The 24,768-nt window shown below is 30.2% G+C and overlaps 1 protein-coding gene and 2 pseudogenes across 2 annotated transcripts; all 3 read left to right on the top strand.

The window, feature by feature from the left end:
* Positions 1–1,883: 1,883 nt before the first annotated feature.
* LOC149878261 (meiosis regulator and mRNA stability factor 1-like) lies at positions 1,884–22,073 on the top strand. Its single transcript, XM_090073189.1, has 7 exons — positions 1,884–2,051; positions 14,991–15,154; positions 15,344–15,410; positions 20,588–20,829; positions 20,941–21,225; positions 21,455–21,645; positions 21,774–22,073. The coding sequence occupies exons 1-7, from the start codon at positions 1,970–1,972 to the stop codon at positions 22,015–22,017; spliced, it is 1,275 nt and encodes a 424-aa protein (XP_089929315.1). The 5' UTR covers positions 1,884–1,969; the 3' UTR covers positions 22,018–22,073.
* LOC149878262 (uncharacterized) lies at positions 10,302–12,583 on the top strand (annotated as a pseudogene). The gene has a single exon (XR_016447667.1). The product of XR_016447667.1 is annotated as an uncharacterized LOC149878262 (transcript).
* Positions 11,228–12,583, top strand: LOC149878263 (uncharacterized; annotated as a pseudogene).
* Positions 22,074–24,768: the final 2,695 nt, after the last annotated feature.

A 24,768-nucleotide genomic window follows, 5' to 3' on the forward strand; every position in this document is an offset into this window, starting at 1 on the left:
AATGCATTTAAAAAAGTGTCATTACTAATTTAGATAAAAGCTATGGCTTCATTTGATCGACTAATTTAGATATATATAAAAACCATGGCTTCATTTGACTTCTTAAAAATACACAAGTTTGGCAAATAAAAAAACAATTTGAAATTCAAATTGTTTTTATTTGCCAAATCGTTTTACTCCGCCACCTCATGCCACTCCGCCAACTCACGAGAAAACAATTTAAAAGTTGGTTGAAAATATTGAGGAAACAGGCAGTGTTCATAATTGGGAAAATTCTGGCCGCTCTCGTTTATTGTTACAGAAGAAAGCTGTTCAAAACATTGGAGAAATGGTTGAAGAAACTGACGATTTGTCAATTCGAATTGGGAATGAGCACAATTAACGTGCTATTCAAGAAAAACAACGTGGCATTTACTGTCAACAAGATGGGGCATCTGCCTAATATTCCTGTCAAGTAAGAAGCTGGCTTGATCAAAAGTTCCCTCACCGGTAGATAAGCAGACAAAGTCCAATCAAGTGGCCTGCTCGTTCTTTCAGCTTTCTCGTCCGGACTTGTGGTTTTTGGGCTCTTATTATTTGGGGAATATTGTATACATGGACAGACCCTCTTCAATAGGTGAACTTCGTGAGCCGATTGAATAAGTGTGCGCAGAGATACACAGACATGTGTAGAAGAGCCTGCAAAAACGTAGTGGTTCGTTGGAAACGCTGCAATTAGTTAGATGGTAAACAAGTTGAATAGCCAGATATATCTTTTTTTTTTTACTTTGATAATATATATAAATACAGAAAACCTTCTCTCTTTATTATTTGTTTAAATACTTTAAACTAAAAGCATGTACAAAACTTTTCAAACACCCTGTATTCTAAGAGAGATAATGTTATCTCTTCAGTAGAGATTATTGCGTTTTCTATGAGATGTTTCTACTAAAATGTATCATCTTTCCTTATGTAAGCCTAAAAAATGAGCCCAGCGAATCAAAGAAGTAAAAGAAGAGCTTTTTCTTGTCAAAACCATCAACAAATCAAACGGACTATTTTGATTTCCTCTATAACATTTTTCAGAACTACACTTTGGTGCTTTCTTTAAGTTGGAAATGAAAATTTGTCATAATTCTGTCAGTTTGCCAAGCAACTTATTTTGATAAGTTTTCACAACACACAATTATTTTGAATCTTTTTACTACTGCAGATTTAGATGGCATTCTAATTAAACTGATCAAGTTGTCCGAATAATAGAATTAAAATTTTTGAACAAGAAAAAGTTAAAAAATTTGAAATTATATAAATAAAAATCTTGCACTATAAAAAATGGAAAACAAAAATGTCAAAGCGACAAATCGTAAAAGATCAAAAAATAAAATATTAAGGATGATCTTGTTAAAGCTTTAAATGTTAATTCATTAAATCAATCAATAAATAAATAACATTGATTTTAGTTTAATGTACAACTTCTCATTGTTAAGCTTGGTTTTCATTAAAAGTTTTCTATCTCATGAAAAATGCGCAACAATCGCTCAACGTTACAGCAACAATCATTGCAATTATTTTCATTACGTAAGTTAAATGTCCAGACGAAAAGTATAGCTGATACAAAAAAATTTATCTCTACAACTGTTGCAAAATATATCGTGCTTTTGTCACGCAATCAAATACGGTTGTGGTACTAAAGTAATGGAAATCAAGCTTTACGAAACGATTCTCGGAAAAATTCTCTTGATTTTGCATATCGATCTGAGAACACCAACCCTCACATTAATAATTTACAAATAGACAGTTTCAAAGGCTATATTTATAACTAAATACTGCACAGTACATTTACAATCCTACTGTTATAAATTCTATTGAGCCATTCACTCGTTAAAGTTTAATTTGTATGATTTTTCTGAGTATGGATACAAGTGAAAAAGAAACGTCTTTCCCGGTATGAGTTGGTTCTCTTGCAGGATCTGTTATTGAACCAGTTTTAATGGCACATTTTAAAAAGTTTGGTCCAATAAGAAGTATCAGAAATGGGAAAGATCCAGTAACGGGAACATCAAAACAGTTCGGTAAAGTAACTTTTCACTATGATTCTGTTAGTGCAGGTATTAATAGTTAAATCTTTAACTGTAGGTACAAGGCAATTTTTCTAATATTCATTACAATTTTACAGCCTTTTGTTTCAGCAAGAGCAATTTTTAATGAAAGTATATACTCAATTGATAGATAAATTATATATTTTCTAAAAGAGGAGAAAATTTGCAATATTTTGAATGTATTTGCATTTTTTCAAACTGATTGTGATGTCAATGAATTATTCTAAAACTGCAGGCTAAATTAAATGTTATCACCCGTTCTAATAATATTAGCAAAATATTCAGTCAACAAATTACACTTTTTTTTTAAATTAGGCTTGAGTAAATTATATGACATATTACCACAAACAAATAAACCTCCAAAAGGTATAGCTTTTCAGTTTAGTAAATGAAGTCCTGGGTACAAATGTATAAAATGTAAGCGTGCAAAGTATCATTTTACACATACACATTTTATACATTTCACTTACATTACCAAAATACATTACCAAAAGTAAACATAACTTTTTATACATACACTTACGTTACCAAAATACATTACCAAAAGTAAGCATAACTTTATACAACGATGAGAAAAGTTTTAAAACTTTTAGGCAATTGAATGTTTTAAATGGTTTTAGTTCATTTCGTTGTAAAAAGTTTTATTAAAATTGGGATTGTCATTATAAATAAAAACCATTATTTTACACTTATAATCATGCAAAAAAAAAATTTGCCATTGTTTTCGTAACAAAGTCATGAAGAACTTTTATTATCAGTTTGTTAGTTTTTCAAGTAGTGTAATCTGTTAGAAAGTTTCTTTGGGTTCCTTGTATGCTTTAAGTCCTGTAATTGTCACTTCTTCTCTGCTAACAAAATCATCAAAGAACTCAAATACTATCAACAGATCTAACAAGCACCACCAATAGCGATCAAATAAGGCAGCGGCAGCATTATAGATGCAAAGTAAGGCAATTTGTTTCCTGTAGCAACTGTGGATGATGGTCTCTTAAACCATTATTTGATAAAAAATGTTTAAAAAAAACAATAATAAAAGACGCATCAAGATTTTGTTGCTTAAAGCTTATTTAAAATATCATAAAAAAGAAAAAAAGAAGATTTTGAACTAATTTTTTTCTTAGTTGCGAAGTAAAGTTTTTGTTAAACAAATCTTGCATCTTGGATGACATACTTAAACATAGAATTGTTTATAAAAACGCTATCAAACAAAATTATGAAAATTATCAATAAAAAAACTGCGATATATCAAAATTGGCGCTGCAAAATTAAACATTTAAACTAGTATTTAAAATATCCCCTACGTGCTTTTTTGCAAGCTACACATCTTTTTTGCATCCGTTTAACAAGATTGTTGTAACTTTCGGTATGGTATCTAGTTCTTACTTTAGACTATTTAAAGAACTTATTCGGATCTTGGCTAATTCTTTGCCCACCCAAGCCCTAATAGATTCGATTGGATTCAAATCTGGTGATTCTGGGTTTTTTTTCATCTATGTCTTGACTTTACGAGCTGTATGGGTAAGCGCCATTTTTTGTGTTGAAACTGCGACCATTCGCTTTTATCAATCAGCATGTCTACTGATGGAACAATTCAGTTCTCTAGCGTCTCTATGTAGATGTGTTGGTTGATTCGGCCTGTGTAAATGTTACACACATCTACCCTGTTAAAACTAAAGGAGCCCTAAATACCAACACTCCCACTGCCACATTACAACCTAGATACAATAAAGCGATTAGTACACTTTTAAGATTTAAATCTTTCAGCAAGAACTTCAATTTTTCTATTCATTACTTCAAAGTTACTTTCATCACTGAAAATTACTTGCTTCCACTTTTCCAAAGACCACTTAATTCTCTACATACATCACCTTAATCTTGTGAGCCGATCTCTGGCCGTCAGGATGGGTTTTCTAACAGCTGCATAAACACTAATGTCTTTCTTAAGTAAATGTTTCTAACTGCATTTGAAGAAAGACGTTTATCTCGGTTTTCATTGAATCTAATGGTAAACTCACAATAACTAAACCTTGGATTAGCTCTTACTTGACGAAATATAAGACTGTTTTTGTGCTCCGTAGTTTAAACATTCCAGATCCTGCATGACCTTGGATGCCACCTGTCGTTATAAATGTTTTAAGGGTATTTCTAAAACAATTTTTTGAAACTTTTAATCTTCTTGCTATTTCTCTGTTGCTGAGCTCGAGTCATCCTTCATACCTATTATTTGCCACTTTGTTGCTTCACTTACTAATTTTTTGACCAATTTCTGCAATTTATACAACCTTTTATAGGAAATTTTCAAACTAACAGATAAATCAAAAAAATAATTCCGAATAATAGTTGAGAAGAAAGTAGAAAGGAAATCAATAAAAAGCTTCGTACGTCTATTTTTATTTATTTATTTTTTTGCAACATTTTCCGGTATGTTTTTTGTATTCGTTTGATAAAACTAAATGAATAGAAAAAGTAATTTAAAGTAAATTTGTTATTTGTAGAGAAATAGTTTTACCACTGTACAAAAAAAAAATTCTTTAGCAAATATGGTTACTGCTTTATGTTTGAAAAAAAAAAAAAAAAGAACAAAATATTTTACTGCAACAATTTTTTTTGAAAGCACTGTATATAATAAACACAAAGAGCAAGATTTCTTTAAGGTAGATGTTATTGCTATTTACAAAGTTGGAAATAATAAAACTTTAAACAGAATTCAAATATTTTTTCAAAGATTTCTATTTTTCTCAAAATCTAACTAAAAATGATATTTTACAGATACATTTATATTTTGTGCATTAGTACCCAGGACCACAAGATATTTCAAATTTTCTCCTCTTTAAGAAAATATATAATTTATCTATAAAACTTTATAAGTTGAAAAAAAAAAAAAAAAAAAAAAAAAGATTTCTAAGTCAGAGGCCAAAAGAAAGCGTGTGTACGAGTTTTGTAAAACGTATAAAGGTTAAAAGGAAAAAATTTCCCGCTGACAACTTTATGGCAGAACTTGTACCAAAATCAACTATCTATACTAGCTGTCAAAAAGCAACTGGAAGTGGTCGTAAACCCAAAATAATGTCCAAAAAGATTGACAAGTGCTTAAAGGAAATGTTTGACCACAAGGATGGAATTTCTCAAAGACAAGTAGTCCAAAAGTTCGATTGCAGCCAAACTTACATTAGTAAAACACTGGCAACAAAGACTGAGAAAAAAGTTCGAGAAAAAAAAACAAAGATTCCGTAACGATATTCAGAAAACATTCGCAAGAATAAAATGTAGACTGTGAAAAACTGACTGCATTAAAAATTTCGAAACCGAGCTTTCATCTTATATCATCTTCTTTTACTTTAGCTCATACTAGCAACATTTATGGTAACAACAGATTTTACACAAGCAATATGACACTTCTACAAGCGTAAGATACAAACCTGTTGCTAAATTTGATAAGAATTTGCTCGTCTGGATATGTTTTTCAAAAAACGGAATGTCGACGCGTTTTTTCGTTCCAACCCAGCAAGCACACAACGTTGAATCAACGTTGAAATAACGTTGATCAACGTCGATCAACGTTATTTCAACGTTGAAACAACGTTGTGTGCTTGCTGGGAAGCGACCTTGCTATCAACCAAAAAATTTATTTAGAGCATTGTATCAAAAAAAGACTAATTTTATTAATTGAAGAGGACCATTCTAATGATGAGTATTTTGGCTTTACTTGGCGTCTGCTCATTACGCTAAAACCGTGGTTGATTACTTTCGAGAGAAAAAGGTTGATTTTGTTGAAAAAGAAGACAACCCAGCAAACCTGCAAAAATGTCTTCCAATTAAGAATTTTTAGATTAATCTTATAGGACTGTATAACAAAAATAGATAAAAAACTAAAATCTAAATCTATTTTTGTTTAAATTTTAATCTTAATTTTGAAGTGAGTTATGGACTCTTCAATCGCAGGCCAAATTAAATGCTATCACCCGTTATGAGAGTTACACCTAGTCACAAGACTTTTATCACGGGTTAGTGATCACTAAGTCATTAGCTTCAAATGTACAGGGCCGGCTTTAAGGTGGCGCAACTGGCGCAACTGCCTTGGGCCCCAAATTAATCAGAGGTGGAAAAAGTAAATAAAAAATTTTACTCAAGTAAAACTACCGTTACTTGAGTGAAATTCTATTCAAGTACAAGTAAAAAGTCGCAAGTTAAAAATGTACTTACCCTGTTAGTTACCCATCAAAACGTTTAATTCAAGTACAAGTAAAAAGTCGCTAATTAAAAATGTACTTAGAGTAAAAGTTACCCGCTGTTGTCATATACAGAACAAAAGTCGCTAATTTTTGTTTAACTATTATGTACACTTCGATTTTTTAAAGTTACGTAACGAAAAAAATGCAATCGTATAGAACTCGTTAATTCAAAGTAATTAACAAAAGTAATTTTAGTAACTGGTGGCTCTCTTCCTGAGAGATTTTTTATTGACATTAATGGAAGTAACTATAAATTGAAAATAGTTTTTTCCCGAAGCAAGCAAGAGCAACTATAAAAATTTAAATCTGCGTCTTTAAAAATATATAAACATTTAGGAAAAGTGCAAGAACTTTTAAGTTTGAAAAGTTTTAACTTTCGTTACACAAATTCAAAATTCAAATATAATTTGGGTGAATAAATTCGAATGTCTCTGTTGCTCTTAGAATAATACTATTAACTCCAGCATCCGTAGCTACTGCAGGATACAGCTTCTCAAAATTGAAGCTAATCAAAACATTTGAAGACCACACTGGAAAAACGATCAAGCTACATTTTTGCTTTTTTGGGGTTTTTGCCCCTGTTATATTCGGCTGCAGTTTAACTATGTAATAATTGACTATATAACTAGAAAACCGATCAAATTACACAGATATTTAGCTTAACAAATAAGTGAGCTATGGTTTTTTGAAGTTTAAAATCTAATTTACTCAAAACAATAAAAATGTAGCTTGATCGTTTTTCCAGTGTGATCTTCATTTGGTTTCGACCTTGAGTCAAGAACATTTATCCGGTTTGGGGTTGCCCAGCAAGCAAAAAACGTTGTTTCAACGTTGAAATAACCTTGATCGACGTTGATCAACGTTATTTCAACGTTGTTTCAACGTTGTGTGCTTGTTGGGTGCCGGCTATTGAACAAGAAGTTTGCGAGCAATCGAACTTTACTTCTTTGATAGATCAGTTTGCTTCAAAAAAAAGTTTGAAAAATTCGTTTCAACTAAAAATATTTATTTTTTGCAACAACAAAGCCTTTGTATTTTGAATTATTCATAGTTTTTTTAGAGTAACAATAAAAATTAGCTTTAACAGATAAGTGGTGCTGTGCACCCAGAATTTATGCTACTAGTATGTTTTGCAACAAAGGGCCTCAAATGAGCCGGGCCCCCAATTTTTTCAGGCCGGCTCTGCAAATGTAAACAGTTTAATTTTAAGAATCAATTTTCATGAAAATGGTCAAGATGGAAAGAGAGAAAATAAGCCTGATTTTTTTAGAAGTTTCTTGAAAAGAACATTAAGTTCTTTTTTAAAATTGTTTTTTTAAAAGTGTAATTTAATTGAGAAAATCTTTTATGTTTGCAAATAGTTAGAGCGTTTTTTTTTTAATGGTATTTGATAGAGAAGAGACTTACGATTGCGATTAAAAGAAGTTGCGTCAGTTTAATCGGCAGCCAAGAAACAACAGGCAGTCAAATGACAAGATGTGATAGTTGTTAGAAGATACATGTACAATCAAGTTTAATATTTTTTACATAGTTAAAAATTTTAAACATTTTTATGACAACTTCTACAAAAGTGAAACTGTTTTCATGTATGGTCAGTAACGAACGAGTTTGTAGAAAAATCTTCGATAGTAGTTATTGTAAGAATAGTCAGTTTCGAAATTTTATGACAATTTAACGGGAAAGGATCGTAATAAACTAATCGATGGTTTTCGTAGTATTTAACGAAACATTCGAGCAAATTAATTGATTTACGCATGGGCCTATAAGAGATGGATGTGCAACATATTGTTTTACATCAAAGAGGCCGCAAAAATCAGCGAGCCATGCGAGTTTCCGACAAACTCTAAATTTTCACCAGTCAACAAAAAAATCTTTTAAAATGGCTGCCCACAGCTTTAAAAACTGAAATTCTGATCACGTGGTATTAGTTTAAACTTGTATAGCATTTGTTTAATAAGACTGTTCAGGATAAAGTAACTACTTCACGCGTTGATAAATTACTAAACAAATTACACCAAAGTAAAGGAAATTAGTTGTCGGCACGAACAGATTTTCATCATTTTTCCAAGATAAACATCTGTAAATTTAGGAACTTTTTTCGTGTAAACAAAGTTCCGTCAATAATAAAACAGACCTGTAAGAATAATTTAAAAATGACTAAAAAAAGTATAGCGAAATATAAAAAAGCTGAAATAAAATTTTTTGTAAAGGTCTGTTTCCATTCAACTCCTTAGTCCTTCATTCACAAGGCTTAAATTTGTGTATTTTTTGAGTATTTTTTCCGATATGTTGCCATTTTTTGCCTCGACTACTCTATAAGTTCTATAATATATATTCCACTATGAACTGTTTTTTAGTAGGTGTATTTTCTAATGGACTTTTTTATAATTCATTTGATAATGCAAAACCATTTGAAAAGATATTCAAGTTTATAATTATCTTGAAAAATGCGGTCAGATAATTCATGTTTTCGTTTTTCATATTTCATATATTATTTCATTTGTCATAAAAAGCACATAATAACCCATTTCTTTTTGTCAAATAAAAATTAGTTTACATATAGCTGGTAAATCATGTTATGTTAATATTAAATACTTAGTTATTCTTGCGGTTTTCCATAAATTGGCTTTGCTAAATTCTTTAAAACTGTAACAAATTATTTTTTTCTTTATTGTATTTACATTCATTTTATATATAAGTTATTTATCCTTAACTGTTTATATTTCTGTCGCTAAACATAAAAATCTATAGCAATAAAAGTCTACAGCAATATAGTAGATGGAGTAGTTCCCTGGAAATGAAACCAATATGCTCTAGGTAGCTACAAAACTAGTTGATATTTTGTATTATTTACTAGATCTCTAGTTATACATGCATTAAAGTAGTTAAGTAAATGGTCTCAATTTCTATATTATCATCGACGTTGTTTCTAAAAGTATTAAGAATATCAAGCTATATAAAATTAAGCTTAAAGCATGATTCTATTGCTGTTATCTTGAATAACTAAAAAGAAGTTGATGTGACTGGTTAGACGAGACCAAAAACTTTCGACGAATCCTACAGACTTTAACATAATTTAATTTCTATTGTTTAAAACAAAAGATTTGTAACAATGCGCAATGAGCATGGTTCGCAAAAAAAACAATAGGTTGCACAAGAATCTCTTATAGGTCCGTGATTTACGTAAGCTATAACGAACCTTTCGAACAAATTACTTAAAGTTAGAAATTGAATCATTTACTAGTCGGAATTTCAATACAGTGAACTTCCGGTAATTCGAACGTGCACTTATTTGAATTTCCCGCTTATTCGAAGCAATTTTCCTTACCCGTGAGTTTTTCTAAACAAACTAAAGTTGAGTTTCCACTCATCCATTTAGCTACGGGAATGGGAAATGGATGGGAAAACTAATCACGTGAGCATGCGCAGTTTGTAATTTAATTTGAAAATTAATCACTGCGCAATGTCACGTGAGTAATTTTCCCTTCCCTTTCCCTTTCCCGTGGCTAAGACGGATGAGTGCAAACTCACCTTTACAAACTCAGTTATTCAAAATTTCGGTTATTCGAAGTAAATTCTTATTTCCCTTGTTAGGTTCGAATAACCGGGAGATTACTGTATTATAGTGATCCTAGAGGGAATTCCGGGAACGGTTATTCCCGGGAATCTCGTTGGTCAATTCCCGTTCCCGTTCTCGTTTTTTTTTCGAGAAATTCCCGGGAATTTTTTTTAAATACTAATATGTTATATTATCATTTTTTAAAAGGTATATTTAAAGTTTATAGCTGTAATTGCAAGTATAATTATAGATTAAAATTTTTTTTATACCTGGAAATACACTTTACGGGTGTTTTAATCTTTAAATATACCTGCAATTCTATGTATCAAAATGAATCTTCATAAATTTTACTTTAAAGTCTACCTGTAGTTGGTGGTGCAACTATTGCAATATAAAAACGCGTAAAATTAATTAGTAATTAGTTATTCAATATTTTTTAAAGTGTAAAGTGCATTGTGCAAGTTTTTTTAAAAGAAAGTGAAAAAGTTATTTTCGACAAATCATCAAAGGTAAATATAGTACATATTATGTTATTTCTTTTTCTAAATCTTTTTCTTTTTTTTTATATTTCTTTTTTCTTCATTTCTTTTTTCTTCATATCTTATCTTTTAATTTTAAATAGCATGTCTTTTGTGTGGAAGCACTTCAAAAGGGAAACGGGCAACAAAGATAAAGCACGCTGTGACGTAGACTTGGGCAATCGAAAGTGTAGTACTGTTCTCAATTGTGCTGGAGGTTCAACGAAGGGTTTGATAGAACATCTATAGCGTGTTCATCAGATACTTGATCCATTAAAATCTGGACCGACAACTAGCAACCAAGCTCAACCAAGCACAAGCAGCACTGACAATCCTCAAGTAAAGAGGCAAAAGCTGATGACAGATTTTACTAGAGTATCGTTTGAGGAAACCATTTCGAAAGAAGTTGCTTTAAATGGATTGAACTTCGAACAGATTGTCAACTCAGATATAATAGCAGAGCAAGTGAAAGAGAAGTTTCCAACGAAAAACTTCTCAAAGAATGGATCTGGTGTTGCAAAGATTGTTCTAGGTTTTCATGAAGACATCAAGGCTAAAATAAAATCGTGGATTCAAGTTCATCTAGCTGAAGGACATTTCTTTTCAACAACCCTTGATGAATGGACTTCTACTGCAGGGCGACGTTTCTTGAACATTAATCTTCATTATTTTGAAAATGGTGTTGATAAAGAAATCAATTTGGGCATGGTTCCAATTTATGGAAGTGCAACTACTCTTAACATCAAAAAACTAGTAAGTTGATATTATAATCTTTTTCTTTTTTTAGGTTTCTTATCGTTTTATTTTTTATTTATTTATTAACAGTTCGAAGCAAAATTGATGGAATTTGGCTTGGATCCAGAGAAACACATTGTTGGCACTTCTAGTGATTGTGCGAGCGCTATGGTATCATTTGGTTCTATGATCGCATCAGAATACGTCCTGTGCAGCGATCATGGAATTCATCTGGGTGTTACTAAAGTTCTTTATCTAAAGAAACAGTCAGCAGATGCTCCAGTGGATGATGACGACGATGATGTCTTTTTCGTTGAGTGTGGAAATGAAGATGAACCTGATGAAGATGTACCTGATGCCGGCGAGAACACAGAATCAGACGATGAAGAGGAGGCCGATTCACTTCAAATGGTTTTCGCTTATCAATCAACGATCACCAAATTGAGAAAAATCGTGAGCCTCTTCCATCGATCATCGGTCAAAAATGAAATTCTTCAAAAATTCGTTGAGAGGATGAACAACGGGAGAGAACTTAAGCTGAAGTTAGATTCAAAGACTTGTTGGGGCAGCCTTCAAAATGCTTGTGAAAGGTTCTTGGAGTAACTTGGACCTGTGAAGGAAGCTCTGAACCACAGGGAGATTGACAAAACCTACTTATGGCCAGATATCGACTCAAAAAGATTGGAGGAGCTGGTAGAAGTTCTGAGTCCAGCGAAATTGGCAATTCAATTCTTGTCAAAGAAATCAGTAAATCTCATTGACTGCAACACAACTATCAAGTTTCTCTTGGACGATTTAGAAATGCATGATCATCAGCTCTCGCAGGACATCTTCTTGGCTATCAAAGAGAAAATTAACAAACGCAGACATGACGTTCTTCAATCACTCATCCTTTACTTGCACGACATCAACAGCATCAATGGGCCGAATCACTCTGCTACATCGACTGTTGCAGCTATGAGCAAACTTACAGTGAAACTGATGGAAAGACTCTTCAGTACTGAAAATGATGATTGTGTGGAACAACCTGAACAGCAAGAAGAACCATCAGCATCAACATCACAGCAGGTTCAAAGAAGTTTAGCTGAGCAACTGACACTTGCCTTGAAAGCTTCAAGAGAGGTCACCAACAAGCAGGCAAGCAAAGTTATTGACTACAAAAAGGAGATGCAGATGTATGCGAAGACAAAAGTACGCTCACCAACTCTTGATAGACTTTTCGAGGGACTGAAGACAATACAAGCAACATCAGTAGCTGCAGAATGTCGTTATTCGGAGCAAATATTCTTGTTAGCAAAATTCGCAACCGTCTTTGAGATGAGAACATCGATGCTATTTCTTTTCTTAAATGTCATTTCCGAAAGAAAGTAATAAAGTAGATTTAAACATAAACTTTGAGTTCTTTGTATTGTTTTTTGTATTTTTTGATTAAAAATTTTCAGGTTTTAGAAAGAAAAAAAATATTTCAAAGCTCATTCCCGGTAACGATAATTCCTGGGAATGAGCTTTTTCATTCCCGATATTCCCGAAACTGAAATTCCCGGGAATTTGAGGATCACTACTGTATTACAGTTTAACTGATATCATCAATAGTACATTCGGTTAATTTTATGAATGCACCTAGTTTTAATCTTTATTCGTAATGCTCGCAAAGACTTCCATAGTCTTTCCTCTAGTATTTGAGATATTTTTGTAAAGTATAAACTGAACACGAAGTTTTGCAGAACAGAAATTTAGTAAAGGTAAGTAAGTTCACTTAGGCGCTGCTGCACTTTCGCACTCCCCCCCCCCCCCCCTTTTTTTTTTTTTTTATTTATTTTTTTGTATAATTGATTATGATATAAAATTTCATGCTGATTCAAAAAAATATAAAAACATAGACTTGAAAATTAACGGAAAGTGCTCTAATTTGAAGTCAAAGTTTTAAAAAATCCTACTAAAAATCCTAATTCTCGCCATTTTTAAAAAATCTTTTTCAAAATGCTTTCATTTTTAACGAAAATTAATTACCGTTACATTGCACAATAAGAAGAGCTGGTTTCAATTAGCCTTACCATTATTATTTTAAAGTATTATAACGAAAGTGTTTGTAGCCCATGCGTATAAAGGTTGTAATAAAGGTTGAAATATCAAGCTTTTATCATGTCTGGTTCAAGATTAGTTTTTAAATATAATGCTTTGGTTAAATTTGCTTAAATTTCTATCCATTTCAGGCAAAATAAAGTTTTAAGATAAGAACAAGATAAAGTTTCAAAATAAAGATGATAGTTTCAGCCACAGTTATATAGAAGAAGGTTGCAGAGAAAGCTTTTGAAACTTTCACTTTATGGAATCTAAACCACTCTTATACTTGAGACTAACAACCTGAGTGAACTACTAAGTGAACGGGGCTATTGCACTTTCGCAACCCCCTTTTTTATAATTGATTATGATAGAAAATTTCATGCTGTTTCAGAAAAATATAAAAACATAGACTTGAAAATCAACGGAAAGTGATCTAATTCGAAGTCAAAGTTTTAAAAAATCCCACTAAAAACCCAAATTTTTAGAATAACAAGTTAATGATCTTTTAGCTTACAAAAGCAATACAATAATATCATGGTTTTTTCGTTAAGAAAGTCGTTAAAGTATGTTTATCTTGCGCAATTTTTTGTGGCTATGAAAACAGCCGTTTTTTGATTTATTAGAGAAAAAACTGTAATTCAACTGTACTTTTGTAATAAACTTTAAAAAAAAATTCAACAGTTTTTTTTCTTAAAAGCAGAGCTTTTGAAACTTAGTTCATAGTTGTTTTATCACATGTAAATTTTAGAAAATATAACCTTCAAACCGTTTTTTTTAGTAAAAAAAACCAGCGTACAATACAATAATAATTATTCATCAATTTATCTACATTCTCACATTCTACGTTCAACCTTTATTTGAAATCTTCCATCAATTTCATTTCGTTATAACACTTTAGTTATAATACTTTAAAATAATAATTAAAAGGCTGATGGAAACCAGGTCTGTTTATTGCGCAATGTAACGGTAATTAATTTTCCTTAAAAACGAAAGCGTTTTGAAAAAAAAAAAAAGGTAAATATTAAGGTTTTTAGTGGGATTTTTTACAACTTTGACTTCGAATTAGAGCACTTTCCGTCGATTTTCAGGTTCATGTTTTTATATTTTTCTGAATCAGCATAAAATTCTCTATCATAATCAATCATAAAAAAAAAAAAAGGGGGGGGGGGGGGGAGAAAGTAGTGTAGCGCCGGTAGACTTTTGGTAAAATCCAAAATGAGCTTTTGATATTTAGTTGGAAGATATGCAGAATAAAATCACAAAAAAAATTTTTTTTTTGACTTTTGAAGTAACAAGATAAAATCTAAATTTCTTCGTCAAATAAATCTGTTTTTTTCTTGCAACAACTTTTTGTTGAATTATATATATATTTTAATTCTTTTAAAAGTCTGTTTTATAAGTGTTACTTATAAATTTTTGTAAAGTTCTATTTTTACTATGTGACTGGTTTATTTCTTATGTTTTTCTCTTATCTTTTCTTTATATTATTTAGGTCATTGCGTTTTATTAGTGAATTACTATTTGCAATGACCTGTGTTTATTGTAACATCCTTAACACGAAATATATATATATTGATTGATTGATTGATATATATAACTAAATAGCACGCAATAAGATGCTCAACATTATTATTGAGTTGCTTACTTATCATTCTATGTTACTGAGTATACTCATACTGAATATAAGTATGCTACTTATTCTTATTACTGAGGACTAATATGGATTATGGACTAATTTATTTTCAAACTATTTTTTTTTTATATTTGAACTTTTAACTAATCTTGAAACATTTTTATATTTTAGAAAACAAATATGTTCCTATTGTGTTAAAGTGCTGCAAATCTCACGACACTTTTAAATGTTGTGGTCAGTGTGACAATGCCGACTGTGATATTCATTTTCTTGATGAGCGAAAACTCTATAATCATACAATTGAAGGAAAAAACTTATTATCTCCATGTAAAATAGTAAGAGTTTGTTTTCTCCATGTAAAAAAGTAAAAATTTGATATTTCCCATGTAAAAATGTAAATATTAGTTGACTCAATGTAAAAAAAGTACTAGTTACAAAGTGTTTATTGTCAGTAGCTTACTGACAATGAGCACTTTGAAATTTTTAAAAGTGTATTTTAATTAAGAAAACCCTTTCTGTTTCAGTGTATAGCAGTGTTCTTCAGTAAAGAACAGAAGGAAAAACATTCTCATACTGAATCTTCCATGAGACGTAAAATATCCAATATTTTTCTGTTAATATTTTCTAAATTTTACAGGTTTATTTTGTTCTATTATATTTATTTGTTTAGAATTGAGGCTTGTTATCTGAAAGTCCTACAAAAAAAAAAAAGTTGTATAAGCTAAAAAGTTGTTCTAAAATTCAAAAACAAAAAGCATTTGATTGCAAAAATCATTTCAGTTAATGTAAAAGATTATTCTTAATGTTTCTGCTTAAGTTCAAGAATTGTTTATCCTAAAAACTATCCGATAAAAGTTGCATTAGTGACATTCACAGTTAACAACTCTGTGGATTTTTGAAATTTTCAATAGAGTTTTGTAAAAATTTTAGTTTTTTAAAAAAGGATGTTTTCAGACACTTAAACAAAACAATTTATCTAAGGGTGATTGCTACTATTGCCAGGTTAAGAATGTCTTTTGTAGTTTTCATTGGAGTAAAAATGCATTGCTTCTAAATCTCGGGTGATTTAAGGCCAGTCTGAGAAAAGTTCCTCTTTTTTTTCATGTTATTTTTGCTTAAACGTATGTGACCTGTTTTCACCTTGCAGGATTGATCGCATTAAGAATTTGATGTTAAGTATATAGTTTTCAAAGGTTTACATTGTTTTTACTAAAACAGCTAATATTAGATAAAAATATGCAGGTAAATATAAATATTTATGTTTAATAAAAATAAAGTATCATTTTTATTAAATTTAAATATTTATCTATTATAAAGTGTATGTTCTTATTGAACTTGAGGTTCCATAATATTCCATGCTTTTTGAGAATACTGCTAAGAAAATCCTTTTCTTGCTTCACCAACTGAACTCTTCTTATGGAAAAAACTGAACAAGTCAAGATTTTCAACAAACAAGATTTTCTGTAAAAGTATCTTTCTTCGATATAAATGTGAAAAAACTGGCAACAAAAATCTTCATACCTTTTCTTTTTTTGAGAAAGATGGATTTCTTTTAGGCCTCCAAAAACTTCAGCTTTCATATGAAAACATAGTTTAGCCATGTTCTTATATTCGAATTTAAATGTTCAAAGCTTCTTTAACTTTGTTTATTTATTTAATTGCAAAATTCGGACTTCGCGTGGTAGAAATAGGAAAAGGGTTAAAGTTAAAGGTTGTCTTTTAAACTGCATTAAAATTAGGTTTACTGGCCCTGCTATCAGTCTGATCCACCATGTGCTTTACATAACCTTGCATATTTCAGCCTTTGTCAACTTCCAAAAGTTTTCCAAGGTATTTTCTAAAAATTAACAATGAAGAAGCCGGATGAAAGAATGAAATTTAACAAAACCTTATTGTGAGATTTAACACAATTATTTACACTGATCAATTATTGGTTAAAAAAATGAGCATTTAATATTATCATTTCTTACTTCTGCATTGAAACAATCTGCTTAATACTTTGATCTCATTCCCATATATCGCATTTTGAAAAGTGCTTGATATTTATTTTTCATTATTCTATGACAAACAAGATTTGTCAGTATTAATCCATGACCTAGTATATTATACACAAATATTCATTTGTATCACTTTCCTCAAAATCAAACAAATTGGTGTGAAACTTTTCAAATCCTTTTTTCATCTTCTTAAAAAAAATATTTTGATTGAATTTAATGATTGTCGGCTTGATTCTGCTCGTCAAAAGCTGAAGATTAATGTAGTTATCATTAAAAAGATTAAATGGAATTTGAAGAAGAAATTTAACCATTTTGCTCTTATGTTTGTATAGGTTTTACTTAGACCCACCGCCAATTAAAACTTCAAGGTTGACTCATGTAAAACTTTCAAACTAGAAAATGGTTTTTGTTTTGCTTGAAGCAGCTACGAAATATTTAAAAATCTAAAGTTTCATAGGCCAGTTTAAATCTCTTAAACAAGGTCAACAAGAATCAGGTCCTGAAAGATTAGCTATATAAAATTGTTTGCTCATCACTGATATTTTTATTTACTGATTATTATATAGTTTTTTGTTTTTTTTTACCAATAGTAGAAGACACTCATTTCCTGTAGTTATTACTTCTTTATTAGCTTTTCAACATTTGTTATTTGATCATAACCTAATGTTGTCAAGTAAAACTGTAAATTTTATCACATGGTTTAACCCAACAAAAAATTAAACCTTTAATTTGCTAATTGAATTTATATCTCAAAGCGTTGTTAATGATATTCTCTCCTTTTAGTCGTGTTAGGGGTGACGCCAGAAGTTTCTAAAAATTTTCGAATTTTCTAATTGAAACAAAAATCACTTGTTGTACAAGTAGATAATAACAATTATAGAAGTGTACTAGACTGAACATTACTGAAAAAGTTGTGCTTAAGGATCATTTTTGTTTATTTTTAAAGATATTCTCCTTTTTCAGATAACATAAAATCTGTCATAACCCATAACATCATAAAAAATTGATATTTTAACTTTTAACAACTTTTGCCTGGTAACATACATTTTTTAGTGAATTATTCGCTGAAAAAAATGTTATGTTTTGTGGTGCAACCAAACACTGATAAGAGACAGACATGCCTTAAATCATCTAAGATGTTTTTATCTTTGTTTACGTTTACATAATATGTTCAAATGTTAAGCTTTAATGCAGTGGTTCCCAACCGGTGGTCCATGGACCCCTGGGGGTCCATGTAAACTTTTGAAAAGGACCACAGGGTAAACGTAAATTCAAAATAAATTTGAGTTATTGAATTTTAATTTTGATATTTTTCTCTGTTTTAAAGAAACAAATAAATCTTAAATTCAAAATGTAATTCATGCTAGACAACATATATTGCACAAAATCTGTGTAAGCCAATTCAACGTTAACTGTCTATGGCTTGCGGACCACAATGAAACAATAATTACTTTATATTATTCTTACATCTGTAAATTTTAAATGCTATATAAAATTATCTTATCTTATGGTAAAAATATTTTTCCTAACTAATTGGTTTGAAAGAAAGTAATTTGAATTATTTTATTTGAATAGTCGAGAATATACTACTCTCAAATGAATTATACAAATCTCGAGTTAATATATTACATTATTTTATATTATTTTTTAAATTCTTTAGATGTCTAAAAGTAAAAAAAGGTCATTTCAGATGAATATATGAAATATGGTTTTACCTACATGCTAAAAGAAACCATTTGCTACACACAGTGTATTATTTGTTATAAAGTACTAGGAAATGACTCTATGAAACCCTCAAAGCTTGCTATTCACTTGAATAAGTGCCATCCTGATCTTCGAACAAAAGATTTTGATTTTTTCAAAAGAAAATTTGAATCACTGAATAAATGTAAGATGGATAAAACTGGGGTTATTCACCAAACTCAACAGAATATAGTAGAAGTATCTTACAAGGTTTAATATATAATAGCACAGAAGAAAAAAGCTCAGACATTGACTGAAGAAGTTATACTTCCATGTGTAAAAGAAATTATTAGATTATTATTTGGAGAAGAAGCTGTAAAGAAGATAGATAATATATCTTTATCATATAATAGTCAAATGAAGGCTAACTGACATTTCATCAATTATTAAAGAAAATGTTATTAATGAAATTAAAGGATCACCATATTTTTCTATTCAGTTGGATGAGTCCACAGATGTAAGTTCAATGGCACAATTAATTGTATTTTGTAGGTATATTCACAATAATAAATTCAAAGAAGAATTTTTGTTTTCTTCTTTCCTTGAAACAATAACAAAAGCTTTCCTTGAAACAATAACAAAAGCAGCTGATATTATGGAAATTATGAAATAGTTTTTCAATGACAATCAATTACAATAGAAATATTTGTTAGGAATTACTACTGATGGAGCTCCTGCCATGATGGGTTGTAAGTCTGGATTGCAGACTAGAGTAAAAGAGATTGCTCCAAATGTAGTTGGTGTACACTGTTTTATTCAAGTTGATTTGTTTTACAACAATTTAGAGAGCCTGTACACTCGTTTCCACTTTGAACCACACAACATTTGGAATGTGGATTAGATACAAAGTGAAAGAATTTTTATGTCAAATGAAAAGTGGACTGGTAGAATATTTTGAATTTGACAATTTTAAACATTGATAATGTTTAAAAAAATGCTAATGTCATTGCACACTTGGATAAACTGAAACCATTTATTGAAAAGCTCAAACTGTATAAGACTAGAATTAATAATGGAAATTTGATAATGTTTCAAAATTTAAATATTGTAATTGGAAATAACATACTTCCCAAACTTATAAAGATAGAAATACTTTGTCAGCTAGATAATTTGATTAATGAATTTGGTAACTATTTTCCAGATGTGAACCTTTTGAGCAGTGAAGTAATTATATCACCATTTTCCTGTGATGTGAAAAAGGTGAATGAGGAAGCACAAGAAGAATTTATAGAGTTAAAGAATGATACCACTGCTAAGGATCACTTCAAAATAACACCATTAAATAACTTCTGGTTGAAAATGAGGAATTCATATCCATTGTGTTCAACAATTGCACTTAAAGCCCTTATTCCTTTTTCAACATCATATTTGTGCAAAGCAGGGTTTTCAGCCATGTTATCTATAAAAACCAAAAAAAGAAATAGACTTGAAATTGATGCAGTTGTTAGATGTGCTCTATCAAAAACTAAGCCGAATTTTCAGATATTAATTGCTGGTAAGCAGTGCCAGAATTCACATTGACCAGTTTTTGTATCATATATCAACTAAGATAAAATGTTTTTGGGTCATGGATAGTCTATTCAATTAAAAAATACCTTGAATAAAATATTGTCCTGATGAATAAAAATTACAATATTAAAATGTTCGCCTTGTAATAATTTTTAATAGCAAAGGGGTCCATGGAGATTTTATGATATATAATTTGGGGAACGGGTAAGAAAAGGTCGGGAACCACTGCTTTAATGCATGTAGTGTCTTAAAATGTTAAGCTTCAATGCATGCTTAGGACTGTGTTTTAAATACATTGGTACTGCATAACTTGCCAGTCACTAAAAGAATTTTTTTTAAATTTAATGACATCTTGACAGTATGTTTATTTACTCAAAATTTAAAACTCAATATTTTAGGCTTAATACTGCAAGTCAGTGCAACACACTTTTTTTTTTACTAATCATGCAGCATTTGAATGAAGTTGAAATAGTTTATGCTGTCAAAAGAATTAATTGGTTTATTGGTTTTTTAACATAGATGTTTCAACAGCAAGATCTACAGTTTCTGACATTGCTATTCATGGTGGCAAAAATGATGAGCCAATAGGTTTTTTTTGGGACATAGAAAATTGTCAAGTTCCAAAAAATAAGTCTGCATTAGCAATAATTCAGAAACTTCGTGAGAAGTTTAATCCAGGGCGCACAGAGGCAGAGTTTATGTGTGTTTGTGATACTAAAAAAGAAAAAAGGGAAGTGCTGGAAGAGCTTAACAAAGGACAAGTAATTTTTTAATTAAAAGTTCCCAGATATTTATGTTAAATCCTCATGTTAAATGTTGTGGTATCTTTTGTGTAAAAGAAATTGTATTCTGAGTAACTTTTTTTTTTTTAGATCAATGTTGTTCACATAAATGCATCTTCTAAAAACACAGCTGATGATAAATTAAGACAAGCATTAAGGCGTTTTGCACAATCAAACCCACCACCTGCAACAATTTTACTTGTGTCTGGGGATATCAATTTTGCAACTGAGCTGTCAGATTTACGTTATCGTCAAAAGTTTCATGTAATTTTAGTTCATAACAGGCAGACTTCAGAAGCTCTTCTACATTTTGCAAACGAATGTGTGCAGTTTGATGATTTTACAAGCAGTATTTCACCAAGCACAAGCTTAAAGGTATTTTAGTTCACTTTTTGTTTTGCTGTTAATTAGTTTTTGTAAGAAATCGAAACATGGGTATTGATGAAAGTGTTAAAAGTGATTAATTAGTAAAGTGTTTGTGCTTTTTAAGAATTAGCCATTTGATTTAGTCTGTTTTAGAAATTTGAACTGTTTTAAAATTTTCTGCACGATTTATTATTTTTAGAACTGCTTTTTTAATTTCTGACATTTCATAACTTTCCAGGCAACAGATACTAATATGCTAGCTGTATTCAATCTTCCTAATTGTAAGACTATTTCAGTTGAACGTATAAGCAATCGCTTAAAAATGCTTACCAATAATACAAGTGGGAAAGTGATTAAAGTGAGGGCCTTTGGTAATCCTAATGAAAACAAAGCAATAATTCAGTTTCCAGATCCTGAATGTGCTCAGAGGTAAAGGAGACATTTTAACTTGTTATCTTTTTAAAGAAGCTGTTTTTAAAGTGTGTATTGTTTCTAATCAATATAGTTTACTATAGTTGGAAATGAGAAAGTTTATTAGCCTAGTTTGTTTATTTTAGAGCACTTCAAAGAATTAATGGTCAAGATGTGTTTGGCCACACCATTCGTGCATCATTTCACTACAAAAAGAATAAGGAACACAAAGTGCCAAGAAGTTCTGTTAATCGTGAATTTAGTCAACCCAGTGGTGTTTATACTAATTTGAAAAAGTTTGGATCATCATCTGTGCCTAACCTAAATCGTGCTCAAGAAAACAGCAGACGAAAGAAAAAAAGTTTAAATAAAGGAAAATGTTCAAAATAATCTTGATGCAATAAAAATCATGAAATAAAAAATTAAAAAAAAAAAAATTCCCAAACATATTCATGTTACTGTTTATGTTTCATTATAAAAATTTCACTTATGTTTCATTCATGAAAAGTTTAAAGTAGATAAAATTAATGTCAGATTTAAGCAGAAATAACACTTTCCATTTCAGTAGCAAATAGAGGATTGCTTTTAGTTATACTAACACCATCCTTTATAACCATCAGTTTAATTATTTTTATGCCTTTGTGTTGCAATTATTTGTCTTTCTTCGACAGTTTTTCTTTTCTTAGACACTAGTTATATAGACGCCTTAACACTTGTATTTGTCATTTTAACTAAACTTTAAGAGGTACTTCACAATTGCATTATAAAAATTGAAAATCATATATATATATATATTTATATATATATATATATATATATATATATATATATATATATATATATATATATATATATATATATATATATATATATATATATATATATATAAAACAGAGTAGTAGATGAAATGAAATAAGCTTTTGTAGAATAATAACTGTAAAAGTAATAATGTTGCATCATAACATCGCATTTATAGGACAAACGCTGAATGTTCATCATTTAGTATGCAAACTTTGATGCTAATTTATTTCGGCAATTACCAATAAAGTATATTACCAGCATTAATCCGTATTGTTATTTTTCGACAATTAGCTATATAATTCCTTATCGGCAATTGTCTAGATACAAGTTTCAGCTAAAAAGTGGATACTGATAATGTGACTTTGTAAAAAGTTATATAATTGCTTCTGTAAAAGATACATATTCTGTAATAGATATAATTGCTTCGCGTTGGTGTTGCAAAAAACGATCATTTAAACTTATGAAGCATAACAGGGTTTGTTTTTTTTTCGTCTAATGAAATTTATGTTGTAGAAGACGTTTATTAAATAATCTCTGAAAGTAAAGCCGCGTCTTTTTTCAAGTTCTTTATAGGAAATCAAATGTTTTGTTTAAAAGTCTTAAGTTGCTATTTCGTATTTGGAAAGCATAAATATATATCGTCGTTGTTGCAAGCAAACCACTTAAGTCAAAACAATTGAATCAAATCACTAATGTCCGAACTTTACAAAATAACGTCTAAATTAAAAAAAGATTCCCTAACTATAATAAAAATTACCCAATTATATGTTACAAGATTATTGAATTCACAAAGATTTATAGCTGATTACATGATATTGCCAAAATAGAAAGTTTTTTGTATGTCCTGTAAAATTTAGTTTTTTGGACGCGTTTTGCTTGCGAAAACGACGATATGATATCTTAAAGAGATTTAAAATATCCTAAAAAAATATGAATTACTAATAATCCAGAACACATCCTTTAAGGCTATAAGTAAATTATAATTATCCATAAAACATTCAGGGTGTTTCATAAGTTGCGTGCTTTTAGTTTAAAGTTGCTCTTAACATCTTAAGCATATCTTAACATCCAATAATCTAATGCATTTAAAAAAGTGTCATTACTAATTTAGATATATAAAAAACCATGGCTTCATTTGACTTCTTAAAAATACTCAAGTTTGGTAGATAAAAAAGCAATTTGAAATTCAAATTGTATTTTATTAGACAAATCGTTTTACCTCTACGCCATCTCATAAGAAAACGAAGAAATGGGAATGAGCACAAATATCGTGCTATTCAAGAAAAACAACGTGGCATTTACTGTCAACAAGATGGGGCATCTGCCTAATATTCCTGTCAAGTAAGAAGCTGGCTTGATCAAAAGTTCCCTCACCGGTAGATAAGCAGACAAAGTCCAATCAAGTGGCCTGCTCGTTCTTCCAGCTTTCTCGTCCGGACTTGTGGTTTTGGGGCTCTTACTATTTGGGGAATATTGTATACATGGACAGACCCTCTTAAATTGGTGTACTTCGTGAGCCGATTGAATAAGTGTGCGCAGAGATACACAGACATGTGTAGAAGAGCCTGCAAAAACGTAGTGGTTCGTTGGAAACGCTGCAATGAGTTAGATGGTAAACAAGTTGAATAGCCAGATATACCTTTTTTTTTTTACTTTGATAATATATATAAATACAGAAAACCTTCTCTCTTTATTATTTGTTTAAATGCTTTAAACTAAAAGCATGTACAAAACTTGTCAAACACCCTGTATTCTAAGACAGATAATGTTATCTCTTCAGTAGAGAACCGATCATTGCGTTTTCTATGATATGCTTCTATTAAAATACATCGAATATCATTCCTTATATATAAATGTCATTTCGTTGATTATAACTTCCATTTATAAATACACGGGCTATTTGTTGTTTTTGCTTTCAAATGAATATTTGTGTTATTTAATGAACGTTAAAAATGATGCAAGGGAACCACAGAAAAAAAAGAGTTATTGTTTTACGCAAACAAGAGATTATTTGATCTTTTTAAAATATTTTTGTCTTTCAGGCTGAGTTTTTCGTAAAAATCGATTTGATAATTACTCTGGTTGCAATTATTACTCCGTTTGATGAATATTACAATATCAACACAGAGTAATAGTCATTGTAGAATCACCAATTCTCTTATAACTCATCGGAAAATGATTTATTGATTTTGAACCTGTGTTCTAGTAAAAATAAATAATATTCTAGTAAAAATAAATAATATTGATTTTAGTTTAATGTACAACTTCTCATTGTTAAGCTTGGTTTTCATTAAAAGTTTTCTATCTCATGAAAAATGCGCAACAATCGCTCAACGTTAC

The sequence above is a fragment of the Hydra viridissima genome, unplaced genomic scaffold (assembly GCF_058129835.1).
Source record: "Hydra viridissima isolate aposymbiotic clone 2 unplaced genomic scaffold, HvirCarnegie_v1 scaffold_15, whole genome shotgun sequence".
Taxonomy (NCBI): domain Eukaryota; kingdom Metazoa; phylum Cnidaria; class Hydrozoa; order Anthoathecata; family Hydridae; genus Hydra; species Hydra viridissima.